The 16,365-nt window shown below is 45.6% G+C and overlaps 1 protein-coding gene across 1 annotated transcript; it reads right to left on the reverse strand.

Moving 5' to 3' along the window:
- Positions 1 to 614: 614 nt before the first annotated feature.
- Positions 615 to 15,402, reverse strand: MS4A8 (membrane spanning 4-domains A8). Its single transcript, XM_023215848.2, has 7 exons — positions 15,201 to 15,402; positions 13,887 to 14,106; positions 11,509 to 11,631; positions 8,023 to 8,082; positions 6,304 to 6,435; positions 1,289 to 1,402; positions 615 to 1,114 (listed from the first exon to the last, which is right to left on the reverse strand). Exons 2-7 carry the CDS (start codon positions 14,103 to 14,105, stop codon positions 1,010 to 1,012), a joined length of 753 nt encoding a protein of 250 aa, XP_023071616.2. The 5' UTR covers position 14,106; positions 15,201 to 15,402; the 3' UTR covers positions 615 to 1,009.
- Between the last annotated feature and the right edge of the window lie 963 nt (positions 15,403 to 16,365).

A 16,365-nucleotide genomic window follows, 5' to 3' on the forward strand; every position in this document is an offset into this window, starting at 1 on the left:
GTGGGTCATTAAAGGATAGTGAGGGATTTTCAGTGTAATGAGGGACCATGCTGTTTGAGAGATCTTTGGAGAGAGTGAGTCATCTGCTGAAAGGATTAGTCCTTTTAGATGCTGTTACCACTGTAAATGCAGAAGTGGTAACAATAATGACACAGCCATTTCTCTTTGGAATTAGTCCTTTTACGGATAATGATGTACTGGCCTTATGTCTCTGGAAGATTCCTTCTACATTCTTGCACATTTGTGAATTTGGTTGCATCATTGGTAACAGAATCTAAAAGGATGGATCATTCTCTCCAAGGGCCTCCCAAACCATGTGGTACCTTATTACACTGAAAATCCTCACTGTCCTTTAGTGCCCCATTCAGATGTTGCTCCCCCAACCAGACCTGTCCTCTGCTCTCCTCATTCTTTCCTTTCTGCATCACAGCCAGAATAAATCATACTTCACTCTGTGCTCCTTTTGCTTCTCCCCCATGTTGCCCTGTGTGAGTGAAAATTGCTCCCATGATGTCCTGGTGTTCTCTCTCCTGAGGTCAGAAGTGCCTTGAGGTCCAAGACTGTGTCATGTCAATGTCCAGCCCCCTCCTGCCATGAAGAGAGCCTTGAACACATTGAATGCTCAGTATCTATTTATTAAATGAATGCACAATTGAAAGAGTGAAGATTGAATGTCTAGATATTTGTTCCTCTAACCCGCAAGCTCACATGCAGCAGAGCACACGAATGTGTGTGTGCCAAGGCCCCAGGCTGGATGCCCGCATACGTGCAGGTGCATGCACCCTAGGGAGGCCCTCTTCGTTAACATCCATTTAAAATCTCTGTCTTCTTCTTGATAGAGAAACAGCATGATTTACTAGACTGAATTGAAGAATGAAAGTGAGAGTACGAACAGTGGGAGAGACATTTCCTCAGCTGTCGGGACAGGAACGACCTGGGTTATGGAAGCCCAGAAAGGGAGGAGGACTTCTTTTGTTCCCAGTGAAAGATGCTTCCAGAATCTATAGCTTTACTTATTTGCTTGGATCTCACTGGAATAACTTGGTGGTGAGGTCATTGGTTCTGGGATGACCACTGGGTTTGCTGCATAGACGTTTGGATACATGACACTCACCTGGAAAACACAGGCACACAGGGGGCATGCTAAGAAGGACGGGCATGTGCCAAAGGCCTCGGGCACCGAGGAACTACTCCTGCTCCTGAGCAGGCAGTGGAAAGCACAAAGCGCTTCCTTGTCTCCACCTTTTTGGGGGCATCGTTCCACCCACTGAGGAGCCCTGGGACTCACATTGCTTGATTGACAGCAGACCAACTGGCAGCCAAAGTGGGAAGATGCGCACGCAATGCCAAACTCCAGGAGGCAGAAGACCAGCAGCACGCCAGAAATCGCCAATCCAGGGTTCTGGAGGCAGAGCAGATGGGGAGGACAGGAGCACTGGACTGGGAGTCCGAACTGACCTCTCACTGGGGCCCTGCCATGGACTCTATGGCTTTGTGGAAGTCCCCTATCCTCTCTCAGCCTGGGAAAAAATTTCCCACCGGATTTTTGTAAGGATCGTGTGGTGGTAAAAGAATTGTTATTGCAACACTTACTTGGTAGTATTCCTCTGGGAAAAGGGATGACCATGTTTAGGGAAGCCCCTTGAGAGGCTGCTTTGGGTGTGGAGACCTGAGGGCGTGCTCTGGAGTCAGACAGGGGAGCAGTGACACTGCTCTGGGGAGGCCGTGGATAGGAATTGGAGGGTATGGACAAGCCACAGAGAGAACAGGGAGATGGTTAGAGGAAAAAGGAGCTGAGCACCATAGTGGGAAGGGGGAGGCCACAGGAAAATGAATTTTTCCTGTGAAAAATGAAGACTTCTCAAAGCAAGGATGTCTAATCTTCAGTAATCGGTGGTTTGCTGGGCTCTGATGTAAACCTCCACCATCCCTCTGAACCTCTGGGAAAGAGTCAGCCTCTGAAAAGACTTTCTTGACTGTGACAGTGGTGTTTTGTGGAGGGGAGGAATTGGGGCTGTTTCTCTGGCTTGGGAAGAAGAGTCAGTGAAAGGATCCCCAAACTGAAGTAATTTAACCGTAGCAGGAGGTAACCAGGAGAAAAAAAACCTCACTTGCTGTTACCCAAGAATACCCAGGAGAATGGGGCCTTCCAGAGTATCTGGGAAGAGAGTTTCAATCTAAATGGTCCGGGAATGACTCCCATTGCCATTTGGGTTTCAATCATGTGTCATGAGAACATTTCATAGCGAAGGTGGATGGCATGCAGTAGGTACCAAAGAAATGCCTCTCAATTATGATTTTTAAATTTTTTTGAGACAGAGTGTCGCTCTACCACTCAGGTTGGAGAGCAGTGGCATGAGCTCAGCATTGTGAGCTCCGCCTCCTGGGTTCAAGTGATTCTCATGCCTCAGCCTTCCAAGTAGCTGGGATTACAGGCACACGCTACCATGCCTGGCTAATTTTTGTATATTTTGTATAGATGGGGTTTCGCCACGTTGCCCAGGCTGGTCTTGAACTCCTGAGCTCAAGTGATCCACCTGCCTCGGTCTCCCAAAGTGCTGGGATTACAGGTGTGAGCCACCACGCCCAGCCTCAATTATCTCAATTATGATTTTTAAAAACAGTATTGGTGACAGCCAGATGCTTGGAGAATTCTCTCTTTTGGAGAAGCCTCTCCTCAGCCCCTTTTCTTCTCCTTCCTCTCCATTTAGCAAGTGGTTTGGTAGAAGCTGCTAAGAAATGCATCCTGGCAGGCACAAGCTAGTAGGAAAACAGATGCAGATAATTATAATTCACATCAGATGGGGTAAGAGCTACAGAACAGCAGAAAGATATCTCAGGGCACTGAGGAATGAGAGGTTCATTCTCATGAAGGGATTTAGAGAGGGTGAGGGTACAGGCAGTTGTCCCAAGAAAAGGGGAGGGCAGGATAATGATGTCCAAGTCAACGGATCACAGAGACTTAGAGTAGAATGGCCCGGGCAAAATATGCTGGTCCTCTTCAATTTTTTTAAAATAAAATTTTTTTACACATAAAATCTTGCATGGAAAAGGGGTCCCTCAAGCAGCTGAGATATTTGTTATTTGATGAAAAATAATTCCTGCTGTTGAAGCCCTGGAGCCTCACCATTCCTTGGGTCATTCTTTGTAAAGCTCGGATGCAGCCCGACCCTCCACATTCAGATGGGATGACTGAGGCTTGAAGTTGGAATGGGTGGTGGGCATGGGGCGAGTTCTCATTCCAAGATCAATCATTGGCAGAACAAAGATTAAAAGCCAAGTTTTCTGAATCAAAAATTGTTGCTCCCTCTAATCCAGGGCAACTAGCTATGCTGCTTGGGGTTAGTCTTTCCTAAACTCTTCTCCCGTCTTCCTTTCCCTTAGTTCCTCCACCAGCATTTGCTTCTTAATTTCTTGTATTGAGCAGTCTGTGCCTCCTGATTGGTTCTTTCCCAGCAGGAAAATTCCCACCTACTTGGTGTGGCTGCCTCTCCCAGTGGACGGGAGTGGCTGGGGTTCAGGGTGAGTGAGAGAGTCGAAGGGAGGTGAACTGTAGGGCACAGTGAGATAGAGCCAGACGCCCCAGGGAGGGCAAATACCTGGCTAAGGAATTTGGACTTTAATCCTACAGTATCTGGGAGTCATAGAATGTTTCTGGGAGGCGAGAAACTCAAGGTACTTTTGATAAATGACATGGACTTGGTCTATAGCGTCTCTAGGGAGGGGGTTTGCCTAAGAATCTTGGAAAGATAAGTCTTTACGTCTCCTGCAGATATAAGGATCCGATCGAATATAAACAACAGTTAATGGCTGTTGATGTTTGCTCAGTACGCATCACAGCTGGCACATTCATTTATTCCTTGACAAATGCTTACGGAGTGTCAACCGTGTGCCAGGCACAGTTCTAGGTATTTGAGGTATGACAGTGAGTGAAACAGAAAACATCCCTGTCCTTAAGAAGCTCATTCTAGGGACAGGCAGTAAGCATCAAATGTAATAAATAAGTCATTTGCAGAGGGTGTTAGATGCATAGACTACAGAAAAGATAGATAAGGGGAAGGGAAGTGGGTTACTGGGAGAGTGTGGGTGTTGGGTTCTTCAGGTGGGCCTCATTGGGAAGGTGGTTGCAGAGTAGTGATCTGAAGGAGGTGAGGAAGGGACGGAGGAAGCTGTGGGAACGTCTGAGGGAAGAGTGCCCCAGTCAGAGGGAACATTCCAGGCCTGAAGGTGGAAACATGCCTGGAGTGTTGGAGAAAACATCAAGGAGGTTCCCGTGGTTCAGCAGCAGAGCCAGAGGATGGCAGCAGAGCCTGGGTCTGGGGGCACCAAAGGGCCAGCATCTTAGGCTGCTGGAAGGACATTGACTTTTTTTCTGAGTAAGATGCCAGCAGAGAAGTGATGTGATCTTATGTTTCCAAAGGACCCCTCTGGTGGCCATGCTATCAACAGCGGCAGTGAGGCCAGAGTGGGAGAAGGGGAGCAGTCAGGAGGCTGTTTCCATGACTAGATGAGAGATGCGGTGGCTCGGGCCAGTGTGGGAGTAGAGGGGCTGGGGGAAAATGGTGGGATTCTGAATGCATTTTGAAAGTAGAACCAACAGAATTGCCTGAGGGATTGGCTGTGAGGTGTAAGAGAAAGAGAGGGTCAACGACGACTTCAAGGTTTCATCCCGAGCAACTGGAAGGATGGAGTTACCATCAACTGGAATCAGGAAAACTTCATAGAGAAGGTTTGGGAAGTGAAATCTGGAGATCAGACTTGGACATATGAACTTTGAGCTGTTGCGTTGACTATTGGACATGCTAGAGTGGTGTGTAGGGGAGAAGATTTGGCTGGAGCCGTGTATTCTGGAACAATTATCATAGACAAGGTGTTTCAAGTTGCCAGACTAAATGAGATAGATAAATGAATGAGAGAGAAAGCCAGAGAACCAATTATGGAGCCTAAGAGATTGGGAAAAAGAGAACTAGCAGAGGAGACAGAGAAGAGGGCAACCAGTGAGGGTGGAGGCTGGAAGTCAAGCAAAGTCCCTCGGAGAAGAAGGATCAGTCACCCCATTGGGGATTTGGAGAAGAGCAGGTGTTTGGGGGAAGCGAGGCTGAAAGTCTAATTGGAGCAGGTTCAGAGAGAATATGAGAGAAGAGGATTGGAGTCAGTAAGTGTAGACAATTCTTTTAAGAATTTGTCTGCCAAGAGGGTCAGAGAGATATGGTGGTAGCGGGTAAAGGAAGTAAAACGAAGAGGAGGTTGGTTGGTTTGTTTTTTAAGAAACAAAAGCATGCTTAATGTTGATGCAAAAGCCCCAGTAAAGGGGGAAAGACTGATGATGTAGAGGAGAGACGGGGTGAGGGAGAGGGGAGGAGAACTTCAGCAGGTAGGAGACGATGGACTCAGTTGTGCAGACGGAGGATTGAATTTACATGGGACACAGGTAGCTCATCTGTAGCTGCCCTGTTCAATTCAGCAGCCACAATTCCCATCTGGCTTTTAAACACTTGAGATGCAGCTGGTCCCAAATCGAGATGAGCCGTAAGTGCAAAATATACACTGGATTTCAAAGATTTAGTTTCCCAATGCAAAATAGCGAACCAAGTTTTTATACTGATTACATGTTGAAATGACAATATTTTGGATATACGGGGTTAAATAAAACAGATTATTAAAATCAGTTTCACCCATTGCTTTCACTCTCTCTTTTAAATGTGGCAACTAGAAAATTAAAATAACATATATGGCTTGCATATTTCTATTGGACAGTGCTAGTGTGTAGTAGAGTTTGGCGAATTATGAACCATGGGTCAAATCCTGCCTGCTGCCTGTTTTGTAAATAAAGTTTTCTCAGTACACAGCCATGTTCATTTGTTTAGTGTTTTCTGTGGCTGCTATAAGGCAGCTATAGCTGCATGACAGAGACTGTAGGCCTGCAGAACCTTAAATGCTTACTATTGGCCCTTTAGAGAATAAGTTTACTAACCTCTTGCATATAGTAATAGGCAAGAAGGCAGAGAATGTGAGGAGAGGTGCTGGTTGGTGGGTACATATGCATTCTTTGTAAAATTGCATTTCATTCTCTCAACACTGCCACAAGGTAGGTATTGTTTTACAAAGGCAGAAACCCAAACTGAGAAAGGTCATGTGCTTAAAGCTATGGGTCAAGGACTTTAAACTTTGTTCCTATTCTGAAAGCACCTCCTTTTCCTACCATGTTCAATGAGGAAGCTTGGTTGTCAGGTTCTTTCTGAGAGTTTTCTCAGTGGAGCTAATTCAGAACTTAGAGGATCTTTGGTTGAGAGGGATACTCACCACACCCCAGGCATAAGGATAATAGTTGGGGTAGGCATATGGGTGAGGAACACTTAGATCTGTGATGAAGAGTATGACTCCAACCGCGGAGCAGATTGCACTGACGATGTTCAAGCCCAAACTGCCAGACAGCTGAAGAAGACACAGAGGGTCAGGGTGGGCGAGAAAAACTGTTATAGCTGAGATGAACGGAGACCCAACAAGTGTTTCTCTTTCCCCCCAATTTCTAAAATTGTGTTAAAATATATGCAATGTAAAATTTAACATCCTAATCATTTTCAAGTGTTACAGTTCAGTAGCATTAAATACATCGGCACTGCTCTGAAACCATTGCCACTATCCATCTCTATAAGTCTTTTCATCAAAAAGTGTTTCTTAATGCAAATCCCAGGTACCCTATTTCCACTGCAAGTAAAGAGGTGTTCTGTGCAAGAAAGATTTTGGGGTAAGTTAGCTTTGAAAATAGTTGGGTTGAGCAAAGGTAAACAGATCATCATGGCAGGACTTCTCGGAGCCTTTAATGAGGACTTTAGATCTTTCAGAGAGGGGACAATACATAGAGATTTTCCCAAGTTCATCTAACTATCTTCATTGAGCATAGCATGGGAGAAATGTTCTCAAGAATAATCTCTGGGGCTGGACGTGGTGGCTCACACCTGTAATCCCAGCACTTTGGGAGGCGGAGGCAGGCGGATCACCTGAGGTCAGGAGTTTAAGACCAGCCTGGCCAAAATGGTGAAACTCCATCTCTACCAAAATGCCAAAAAACACAATAATTAGCTGGGCATGGGGGTGTGCACCTGTAATCCCAGATACTCAGGAGGCTAGGCAGGAGAATAGTTTGAACTCAGGAGGCGAAGTCTGCAGTGAGTCGAGATTAAACCACTGCCCTCCAGCCTGGGGGACAGAGCAAGACACCGTCTCACAAAAAAAAAAAAAAAAAAAAGAAAGAAAGAAAAAAAGAAAAGAAAAAAGAATAGTTTCTGGGAAACACTTGACCTATTTGTCCCATAGGATAAATAAAGTCTCAGCTCAAGTGTCTCGGGATGTGATAGGCTCAGATGCTCCATGATTCTGGGCCATGTGCAGAAAGATATGCTTCGATATTTTGAGCTTTCTTTTGAAGACTTTGAAATAGATCTCATCTGGTTGTAGGAACCTGGTCACCTTGAGTCCCTTTACCCTTCGTAAAGCGTACCCTCACCCTGCTTGTGAGACAAATGAAGGTACTTTCTTGGTCTGTTGCTAGGGGAGCACAAAACTCTGTCCGTGTTGATTATCAGAGCTCTGTTGGCCGGATTCCTTAGGGAAGCAAGTGACTGAGCCTCCTTCGGATCCCCGGAGCCCTGCTCTGTGTACTGGAGGTACTCTTGGCTCCTTCCTCTGCTAGAGGGCAGCCCTGGGCCCCTGGGAGCTCTGTGCCTCTCCATGGCAGGGTTTCTTAGGAAAGCTGTTATCTCTTTCTCCCGCTCTCCATACTCTGACGCCTTAGCTAAGGTGACTGTATTGCCCCTTCTCACTTCTGCATCCTCTTGGGACTTTTCCACATGTGACTCCAGGGCCAGGCTCCTGTGGCCAGTCTGTATGAGCAGAGCACCCTGTGTCTGGTTATAGTAGGTGCAAGGCTGCTGGAGGAATCGTATGTGACTTTATTTTCCCCCTTGTGATACCATTCTGTAAGTCTCTAGTTGGAAGAGCTGGTCTCAGAGTGTAACTTACCAGGCAATAAGAATGTGGCTGATTTTCTGCTGTCACAGAGAGGGATCCTGAAATGATAAACTGGTGCAGAACAGAGTGGGTTTAGAAAGAGGTCAGGGGTTAGGGTGCCCTTCCCCAGGCTTCTGTGATTCTGGTCACACACAGTGGGTACCTTTGCTGGAACCATCAGCTCAACATGGGGAACAGAAAAAATGAGCTGTTCTGCACTGCGTGAAAGGGCCCTGGGGTGGGATAAATATATATTCTAGGACCCAGCAAACCTGGTTTTAAATTCTGGCTAGAAACTCTTGACCTTAGGTAAGTTATTAAGTTCTCTAAATCTTTATTTCCTCATCTGCAAAATGGAAAAATTTCTAGCTCTTCCCAAGAGCCATTGTCATGAGATAACTTATGCCCTATATCTGGCATTTAGCATATCTTTGCACATAGTAGATGCTCAATAAATGTTGGATTATTTCCCTGTATTTTATTTTCCCACATGTACACCCTATTGTTTTCCAATCTTTATATCAAGATTCAGTTAGGTTTGGGGGCTCTGGAGGGAAGAAGGAAGGGGTTACCAGCATCTTCTCTGACGCTTTTAGAGAGAAGCCTGAAATCAATCCTTGCCTGTCTGCATATCTGGACAAATGACTTTTAGTTACTCAGATAAACGTTGTGTCCTTATGATGCTGAACATCAAATACAGGATGGTGATGTCAACTGTGTGCATTTCATCCAACACTGGTATTCTGCAGGCACTGTGGCTAATGGAATTGCCTGCCATCATTGGCCCAATGGGCTAGCAACAGTGGTATGAGAGGGCATGAGCTATGATTTAATAGGAGCTAGCATTTGTGAGACACTATAGAAAATGCTTTTTACAAAAAGGCTTCATTGACATATAATTCATATATCATATAATTCACCCATTTAAAGTATATGATGCAATTATTTTTAGTGTATTTTATAGAGTTGTGTAACCATCACTACAATCTAAGTTAGAACATTTGCATCACTCCCAAAAGAAGCCGTGTACTGACTAGCAACCCATCACTGCCCTCCTCCCAACACACGAAGTGCTTATTTAACCTCGCCTCATTTAACCACATGGTGGCCCATCAAGCACTATTACTCTTGCCATTTTATCAACGAGGAGACTAAGGCTTGGAGATTGTGAACAACTCACACAACATCATCCAGCAGAGTTTTCATTGGAAATAACTGTTTCCACTCTATGGCACATGCATTTGAGAATCAAATCCAGGCAGCTTGATTTCAGACTCCATGTTCCTAACCCTCAACCCATATTCCTTCCCACCCAGGGCAGATGCATGTGCCATAGAGTGGAAATGGTTATTTACAATGAAAACTTATTCCAGCAGCTTCTGCCTTCCAAGGCCAAGGCCATATTCTCCCATGAGTGGAAAAACAATTCTCAGGTTCACACCCTTCTGTTTGTAGAGATTTGATGGGGAGGAAGGGCTGGACTTTCGATGTCCCTCTCAGTCCTTCTGAGGTGCCAGAGGAGATGGGCGTTTGTTTCAGAAGAGGATATTGATCTTTGGGAAATAGAAAGACAGTCCTGGGATCAAGAAAGCAGCAAAGAGCACAACTGCCCTGCAGAGCAAAAGGAGGAAAGTCATGAGGGCTGAAGGCACTCAGCAGCCTGGTGGGAGGCGGCGTGGTCAGTGAGGCATTTGAGATGCCAGGACAACTGCCTGCTGCTCACCGGCACTTGCTGGAATCCAGTGCTCAGTGGCAGGCATTGTGTGCTCAATGGTAGGCCTGGGTGACCGTGATGCTAGACCTCTCCATAGCCCCGCATTCCACGAAGGTCGGAGATCCAGGAACAGGTATCTTGTGAGTGGTAGTGGGAGGGAAAAGGGGCTGAGTTCTGCGTTTGGGTGCGTGCAGAGCCTCGCTAGAGGAGCCCTGTTCATTTGCAGACCTTATGTGGCTGTGGGGGATGGAGACAGCTCTAGGCTATTTTATTTAACTCTTATGAGGCAGAGTGACTTGGACTGGCACCTAGGTTACTTTGGAGTTGTGCCATTTATGAGGAAAGTTGCATTAGTGTCACATGTAGGTGTATGAGTCAGGAGAAAGACTGTAACAGAAGGGAGAGAAAGGAGAAAGGAAGGTGGAGAGGGAAGAAGGAGTGTGTGTGTGTGTGTGTGTGTGTGTGTGGGTGTGTGTGTGGGCAGGGGGACACTGCAAAGGAACCATAAAGGTAATAAACTGACGTGGAAGGACTGTAGTTCTTAACATTTTATGGAGTCACAGATCACTCTGATAATCTGACGAAAGCTATGGACCCTTCCAGAAAAATAATGCACCTTTAACATATGAGGTATTTTGCCAAAATGGAGCACCCAAAGCCCATCTGCAGATCTAGATTGAGACGCCACTGCTGGAACACTCACACCCTTGCTGTTGTACAGCTGGGAAGCCACTCTTCACTTTTGCTGAGTGTTTTCCTCCTGGAGCTCAGGTTTGTGGTCCTATGTTCAACAATGCCAGGGGCTATCCCTAGTGTGTTCTTTACATGTGGATGTTTTCTTTGTGAATTAAGAAAATACATCCCTTTTGGCCAGGTGCGGTGGCTCACACCTGTAATCCCAGCACTTTGGGAGGCTGAGGCAGGCAGATAACCTGAGGTCAGGAGGTTGAGACCAGCCTGGCTACTGTGAAATCTTGTCTCTACTAAAAATACAAAAATTAGCCAGGCATGGCGGTGCACGCCTGTAATCCCAGCTACTAGGGAGGCTGAGGCAGGAGAATTGCTTAACCCAGGAAGGGGAGATTGCAGTGAGCCGAGAATGCACCACTGCACTCCAGCTTGGGCAACAGAATGAGACTCCATCTCAAAAAAAGAAAAAAAAAAAAAAAGAAAAAAGTAAATACATCCCTTTTGAGGGGAAGTCACCTTGCGGGGTTGTAGTTTGATATTATGGGCTGAATTGTGTCCACACCCTCTATCTCCCACCAAATTTCATGGGTTGAAACCCTAATCTGTAGTGCTTCAGAATGTGACTGTGTTTGGAGATAGCGTTGTTAAAGCTGTAATTCAGGTTAAATGAGGTCATCGGGGGGGACCCTAATCCAATATGACTGGTGTCCTTGTAGGAAGAGGAGACTAGGACACAGGCATGGAGGGAAGGCTGTGGAAAGGCTCAGGGAGAAAACCATCTGCAAACCAAGGAGAGAGACCTCAGGGGAAACCCCTCTGCTAACATCTCCATCCCAGACTGTCAACTACCAGAACTGTGAGACAACAAATTTCTGTTGTTTAAGCCACCCAACCGGTGGTACTACACTTTGTTGGGGTGGCCCCACCAAACTCATATACTTGTGGAACAAGGCCAGGGCTGGCTGGATTCCTATCCCCCACATTTGGGTGGCTGGGAACCTTCTGCAGGGTACAGCTGCACAACTTGGCAAGGTGGCCTTGAGTGCCTTGGCACCTTCTGGGAACTCAACTGCAGGAGGACTTGTGTTACTCACCCACAAGCCTCCCCAGAAGGGAAAGCCTCCGTAGAATGAAATAGACAGATATTCCCCTGCGAGAACTGTCGCCATGATGGAGCCGAGGCCGATGTGAACCAGGCCGATGATGATCTGGATGGCCTGTCAGGAGAGCCACAAGCTGAAGTCTTATTTCTGAGGCTGGGTCCTGCCTCCCCTATGAGCCTACTTGTAATTTTAATATATGTTTTATTTTCATGGTCTAAAAAGTAATATGGAAAATATAAAAATGAAATAAAAACTTCGTATAATCTCCCCGCCGCCTGGAGAAAACAACTGTTTACGTTTTGGTGTATTCTCCCATTATTCTTTTCAAATATATACCTTGATAGCACAACACGGCCCTGAATTTTATTAATTTAGTATTTCATCATGAATGTGTCCTCATGGTATTCTTGGAACATATGTTTATTTGGGGCTGCTCAGATCCCATTATGGATGGTCTGTGGAGTAGCTGAGATGGAGTTATTGGACAGGTAAGATTATTTCTACTTTTTTCTATTATATGTAACATTGTGATAAACATCCTTGTATGTAAATCTTTGCCTTCGTCTCTTGTTTCTTTAGGATATTGTTATGTGTTGAATTATGCTCCCCTCTCCCAACCCTCCTCCAAATCCATATGTTGAAATTCTAATGCTGAGTGCCTCAGAATGTGACTCTATTTGAAATAGGGTTGTTGCAGATGTAATTAGCCAGGATGAGGTCACACTGGAGTAGAGCAGGTCTCTAATCCAATATGACTGGTGTCCTTATAAAAAGTGCCATGTGGGCCAGACGCAGTGGCTCACACCTGTAATCTCAGCACTTTGGGAAGCTGAGATGGGCGGATCACCTGAGGTCAGGAGTTCAAGACCAGCCTGGCCAACATGGTGAAACCCTGTCTCTACAAAAATACAAAAATTAGCGAGGCATGATGGCAGGTGCCTGTAATTCCAGCTACTTGGGAGGCTGAGGCAGGAGAATCGCTTAAACCCAGGAGGCAGAGGTTGCACTGAGCCAAGATCGTGCCACTGCACTCCAGCCTGGGTGACAGAGTGAGACTCTGTCTCAAAAAACCAAAGAGTTTTCAACTTTATTCTGGTGTGAAAGTGACATGTATTCAGTAGAAACCGTATTTGGAGTACCCATACAACCATTCTGCTTTTCACTCTCAGACCAGTATTCAATAGATTACATTAGATATCCAATAACTTATTATTAAATAGGCTTTGTGTTAGATGATTTTTGTCCAACTGTAGGCTAGCCTAAGTGTTCTGAACATGTTTAAGGTAGGTGAGGCTAAGCTATGATGATTGGTAGGTTACATGTATTAAATGTATTTTTGACTTATGATATTTTACATTTATGATGGGTACATTGGGACATAATCCCATTGTAAATGAAAGAACATCTATGTATGTTTGTATATTACACACGTGGTAGCAAATACAAATATATTATTTCCTTAAATTCACATAAATGGCAGCAAATAATACACAGTGTCTGCCCCTTTCTTCCACTAACTCCATATCTCGGGGTGTGTCCCTATCATTACATAAAGAGCTTTCTTGTGCTTTTTATAGCTCCACTACGTTTTATTCTTTGGATGCACAATATACTGACTTAACCAGTATTATATTGATGGATATTACAATTTTTTTGTTATCACAAACCACGCTGCAATGAATAAGCTCATATATATCACAGTTTTTGTGGATACAGGCATATCTGGAGGATGAAGTTCCAGTAATGGAATTATTGGATATTTTGCAAATTTGACAGTTACAAATTTCCTTCCCTAAGGGTTGTATCAATTTATGTTCCCGTAGTGCTAGGGTCGGAGCTCGGGCAGTCTGCATCCGAATTCATACTCATCATCATTTGGCTACACGGTGAAATGGGCCTTTCCTTGTCCTGCGCAGGACAGCCTTTCAGGGGTTGCTGTGAGCATTTATATTGTTGATTGCCTAACCTGCGTTGTTTCCTGTTGGGCTATTATTTGATTCCATCCTACTGGATTCTGACTCCACCTTGTGGTCTGCTTTGGTCTTGCTGGGACCCCTTTCCCTTTCTTCTGAGGCCACTGGGCTGGGCGTGGATCCTGGCAACAGGATCAACATTCAAGCGTATTGCTTTTTTGTTGCTTTTCTTTCTCTTTCCTAAAATGCCTAAATCAGAAAATACAAGGCCTATGCAGAGGCCTCCCCGGTGATGTCGTGCAGCTGAGCTTTCTAAGAGACCTGTGTTTGGCAAGGCGCGATCGGCTCAGCCTCACTTCCGGGATGTAGTGTTTGTGTATTTCCCAGGCCTTTCCTTCCCCTCTGCCGTCAGTCCAGCTGTGTAGTCCGTGGCCTGCAAAGGGAAATCCCACTTACCCCCAAGGTTTTGCCTTCTTTCAAAGTTTTCTGCACAGGCTGACTATTCACATTTGACACCAAACCAGGTGGGTTCCCAGGAACTAGATGGACTTGTGGCTGGTTGTTTGGATACAGGGGCACCTGAGACATGATTCCTGGGGTCACAGGATAACCATTGTGGGGTGCCACCACCAACACAGAATTGGCCACTGGAACTGCTGAAGTCATCGAATTCATGCTGCCAAAAAATAAATGCGACAGAATTGTCCCTCACGTATGGACTTGTACTTACATTTAAAGAGGACTTTTACTTCTTCTAGTTCATTGGAGCATCTTAACCCTCTACAAGTTTATGAATCCCACGTTACAAATAATAGACATCAGTTATAGGGCACTTAAGAGGTGCTTTACAAATACATTTCCTTTCATCCTCTTACCAGCCCGGTTTTACAGATGAGAGAACTAAGACTCAAAGAAGGTAAAGGCTACCGGAGGGCAAGGGGTCCGTCTTTTCCATCTTTGTGTCTCTCGTAGTGTTTATTTTATTTTCTATTATAAATTTTTTTGAGACAGAGTCTCGCTCTGTCACCCAGGCTGGAGTGCAGTGGCACGATCTTGGCTCACTGCAACCTCCGCCTCCCAGGTTCAAGCAATTCTCCTGCCTCAGCCTCCTGAGTAGCTGGGATTACAGGCGCCCACCACCACACCCGGCTAAGTTTTATATTTTTAGTACAGATGGGGTTTCACCCTGTTGGCTAAGCTGGTCTCGAACTCCTGACCTTAGGTGATCCGCTCACCTTGGCCTCCCAAAGTGCTGGGATTACAGACGTGCACCACTGTGCCTGGTCTCTCCTAGTGTTTAGAGTGCTGCTTTGCATATGTTAGTACTGGCTGAAAGCAAAATTTTGGAACTAGAAAATCTCTTGGACAACATTGAGTTCAATTTTCTTATTTTCTGGAAAAGGAAACGGGGTGAGTGGACAAGAATCCTCCAAGGTCCCAGTTATGTCAATATTAGTTAAATGGAGATTATCCTCCTCAAGAGAAGCCCCATTGCCAAGGCAGTGTATGTTCATTGGGTGGCTTCTACTGCTCAATTTTTCTAGGCTACTTAGAAATTCTGATGTGGTTTAAAACATTCTTTTTTTTTTGTTTCTCCCGTCCCCCTCCATTTCCCATCTTTGTCTTTCTTTCTCTTGGAGCAGACCCAGTAAAGCTAGTACAATACACTCTGCCTATCCTTTACCCACACTGATTTGCCGTAAGTCTCATTTGGTAGAAAAACCTTATCACCAGTTCCCAGTTACCAACCACTAGATTAAGCAGACTCACCTTGCTCTGCCAGCAGCCACGTATCTCTTGATCCTATTCCCTTTTCTTTGCTGTCAGGACCTCGCTTTTTCCCTGAGAGAACGAATGTACTGGGGCCAGTTGGGTGGTAGGGTTAGAAGGATCCAAAGTCCTCTATTTCCTGGATGCAGGCCAGGTTACGTGCTGCTTAGAGCTCAGTTTTCTTCATATTTATTTCCTGTTTTGGTTAATGAGCCAGTGAAATATGGTTGGCTGGTTGCTCTGGGAGACACAGAATGAACTGGGCACCCAGGATGTGCTGTATTTAGCTGTAACATGAGATAGGATGACATAACAATTCTCGCCCAGTAAAGAGGCCCTCAACCCTATCCCTCTACAGCCTAGTTTTCTCATGCCTGGTTCCTTTTGGCTAATCGGACTCCCTTGGAGTCACAGGCTCCCTTGAAGCTTGGTTCCTTTTCTACACATCGGGCTCCCTTGAAGCCTCAGGCTCCCTTGAAGCCTGGTCTGCAGTTGCCATGGCAGCCTGGATTTCAGGCCCATGAAAGACTGCTCAGCGGATAATCTGGTCTCATCCTGGCCTTCAGGTTCTCAACTCTTCCTCCATTCAAAATTCCAACCATTTTTTTGCTCCTAGTCCGGCTGCTACTGCTGTTGCCAACACTAACATTGCCGCTCATAAGCAACAAGTTACATACATTCCTGAAAATGACACTCCACTTATGAGGGCTATAGCTCAGGCAAGGGAATACGGGGATCCTGAAGCCTGGCAATTTCCTGTAATTTTACAACCTCCAGTACCCGCCACCCCAGTGGCACAAAATCACCCACAGTCCTTTGATCCTGCTCAGCAAGCAGCTGACCCTGCAGCTCATCAAGATCAACAGCTTAATAATCAAGCCCCTCAGCCCGACAATCAGGCTGCTCAGGGAAATAATCAAGCTCCACAACTGCCTGCCACTGGGGCACAGCCAGTACCTGGTATTCCAGCAGTTCAGGCGGTAGTTCAACCTGACCCCATACATCCAGGTCAGGTTCAGCTACTTCCTGCTACTTGGGAAAGTTTTTCGTTTAAATTCATAAAAGATTTCAAGGAATCAGTAAAACAAAATGGCACTAACTCTCCTTTTGTCCATTCCACATTAAAAGCCCTGGCAGAAGATAAACATTTGGTGCCCTATGACTG

The sequence above is a fragment of the Piliocolobus tephrosceles genome, chromosome 13 (genome assembly GCF_002776525.5).
Source record: "Piliocolobus tephrosceles isolate RC106 chromosome 13, ASM277652v3, whole genome shotgun sequence".
Classification (NCBI taxonomy): domain Eukaryota; kingdom Metazoa; phylum Chordata; class Mammalia; order Primates; family Cercopithecidae; genus Piliocolobus; species Piliocolobus tephrosceles.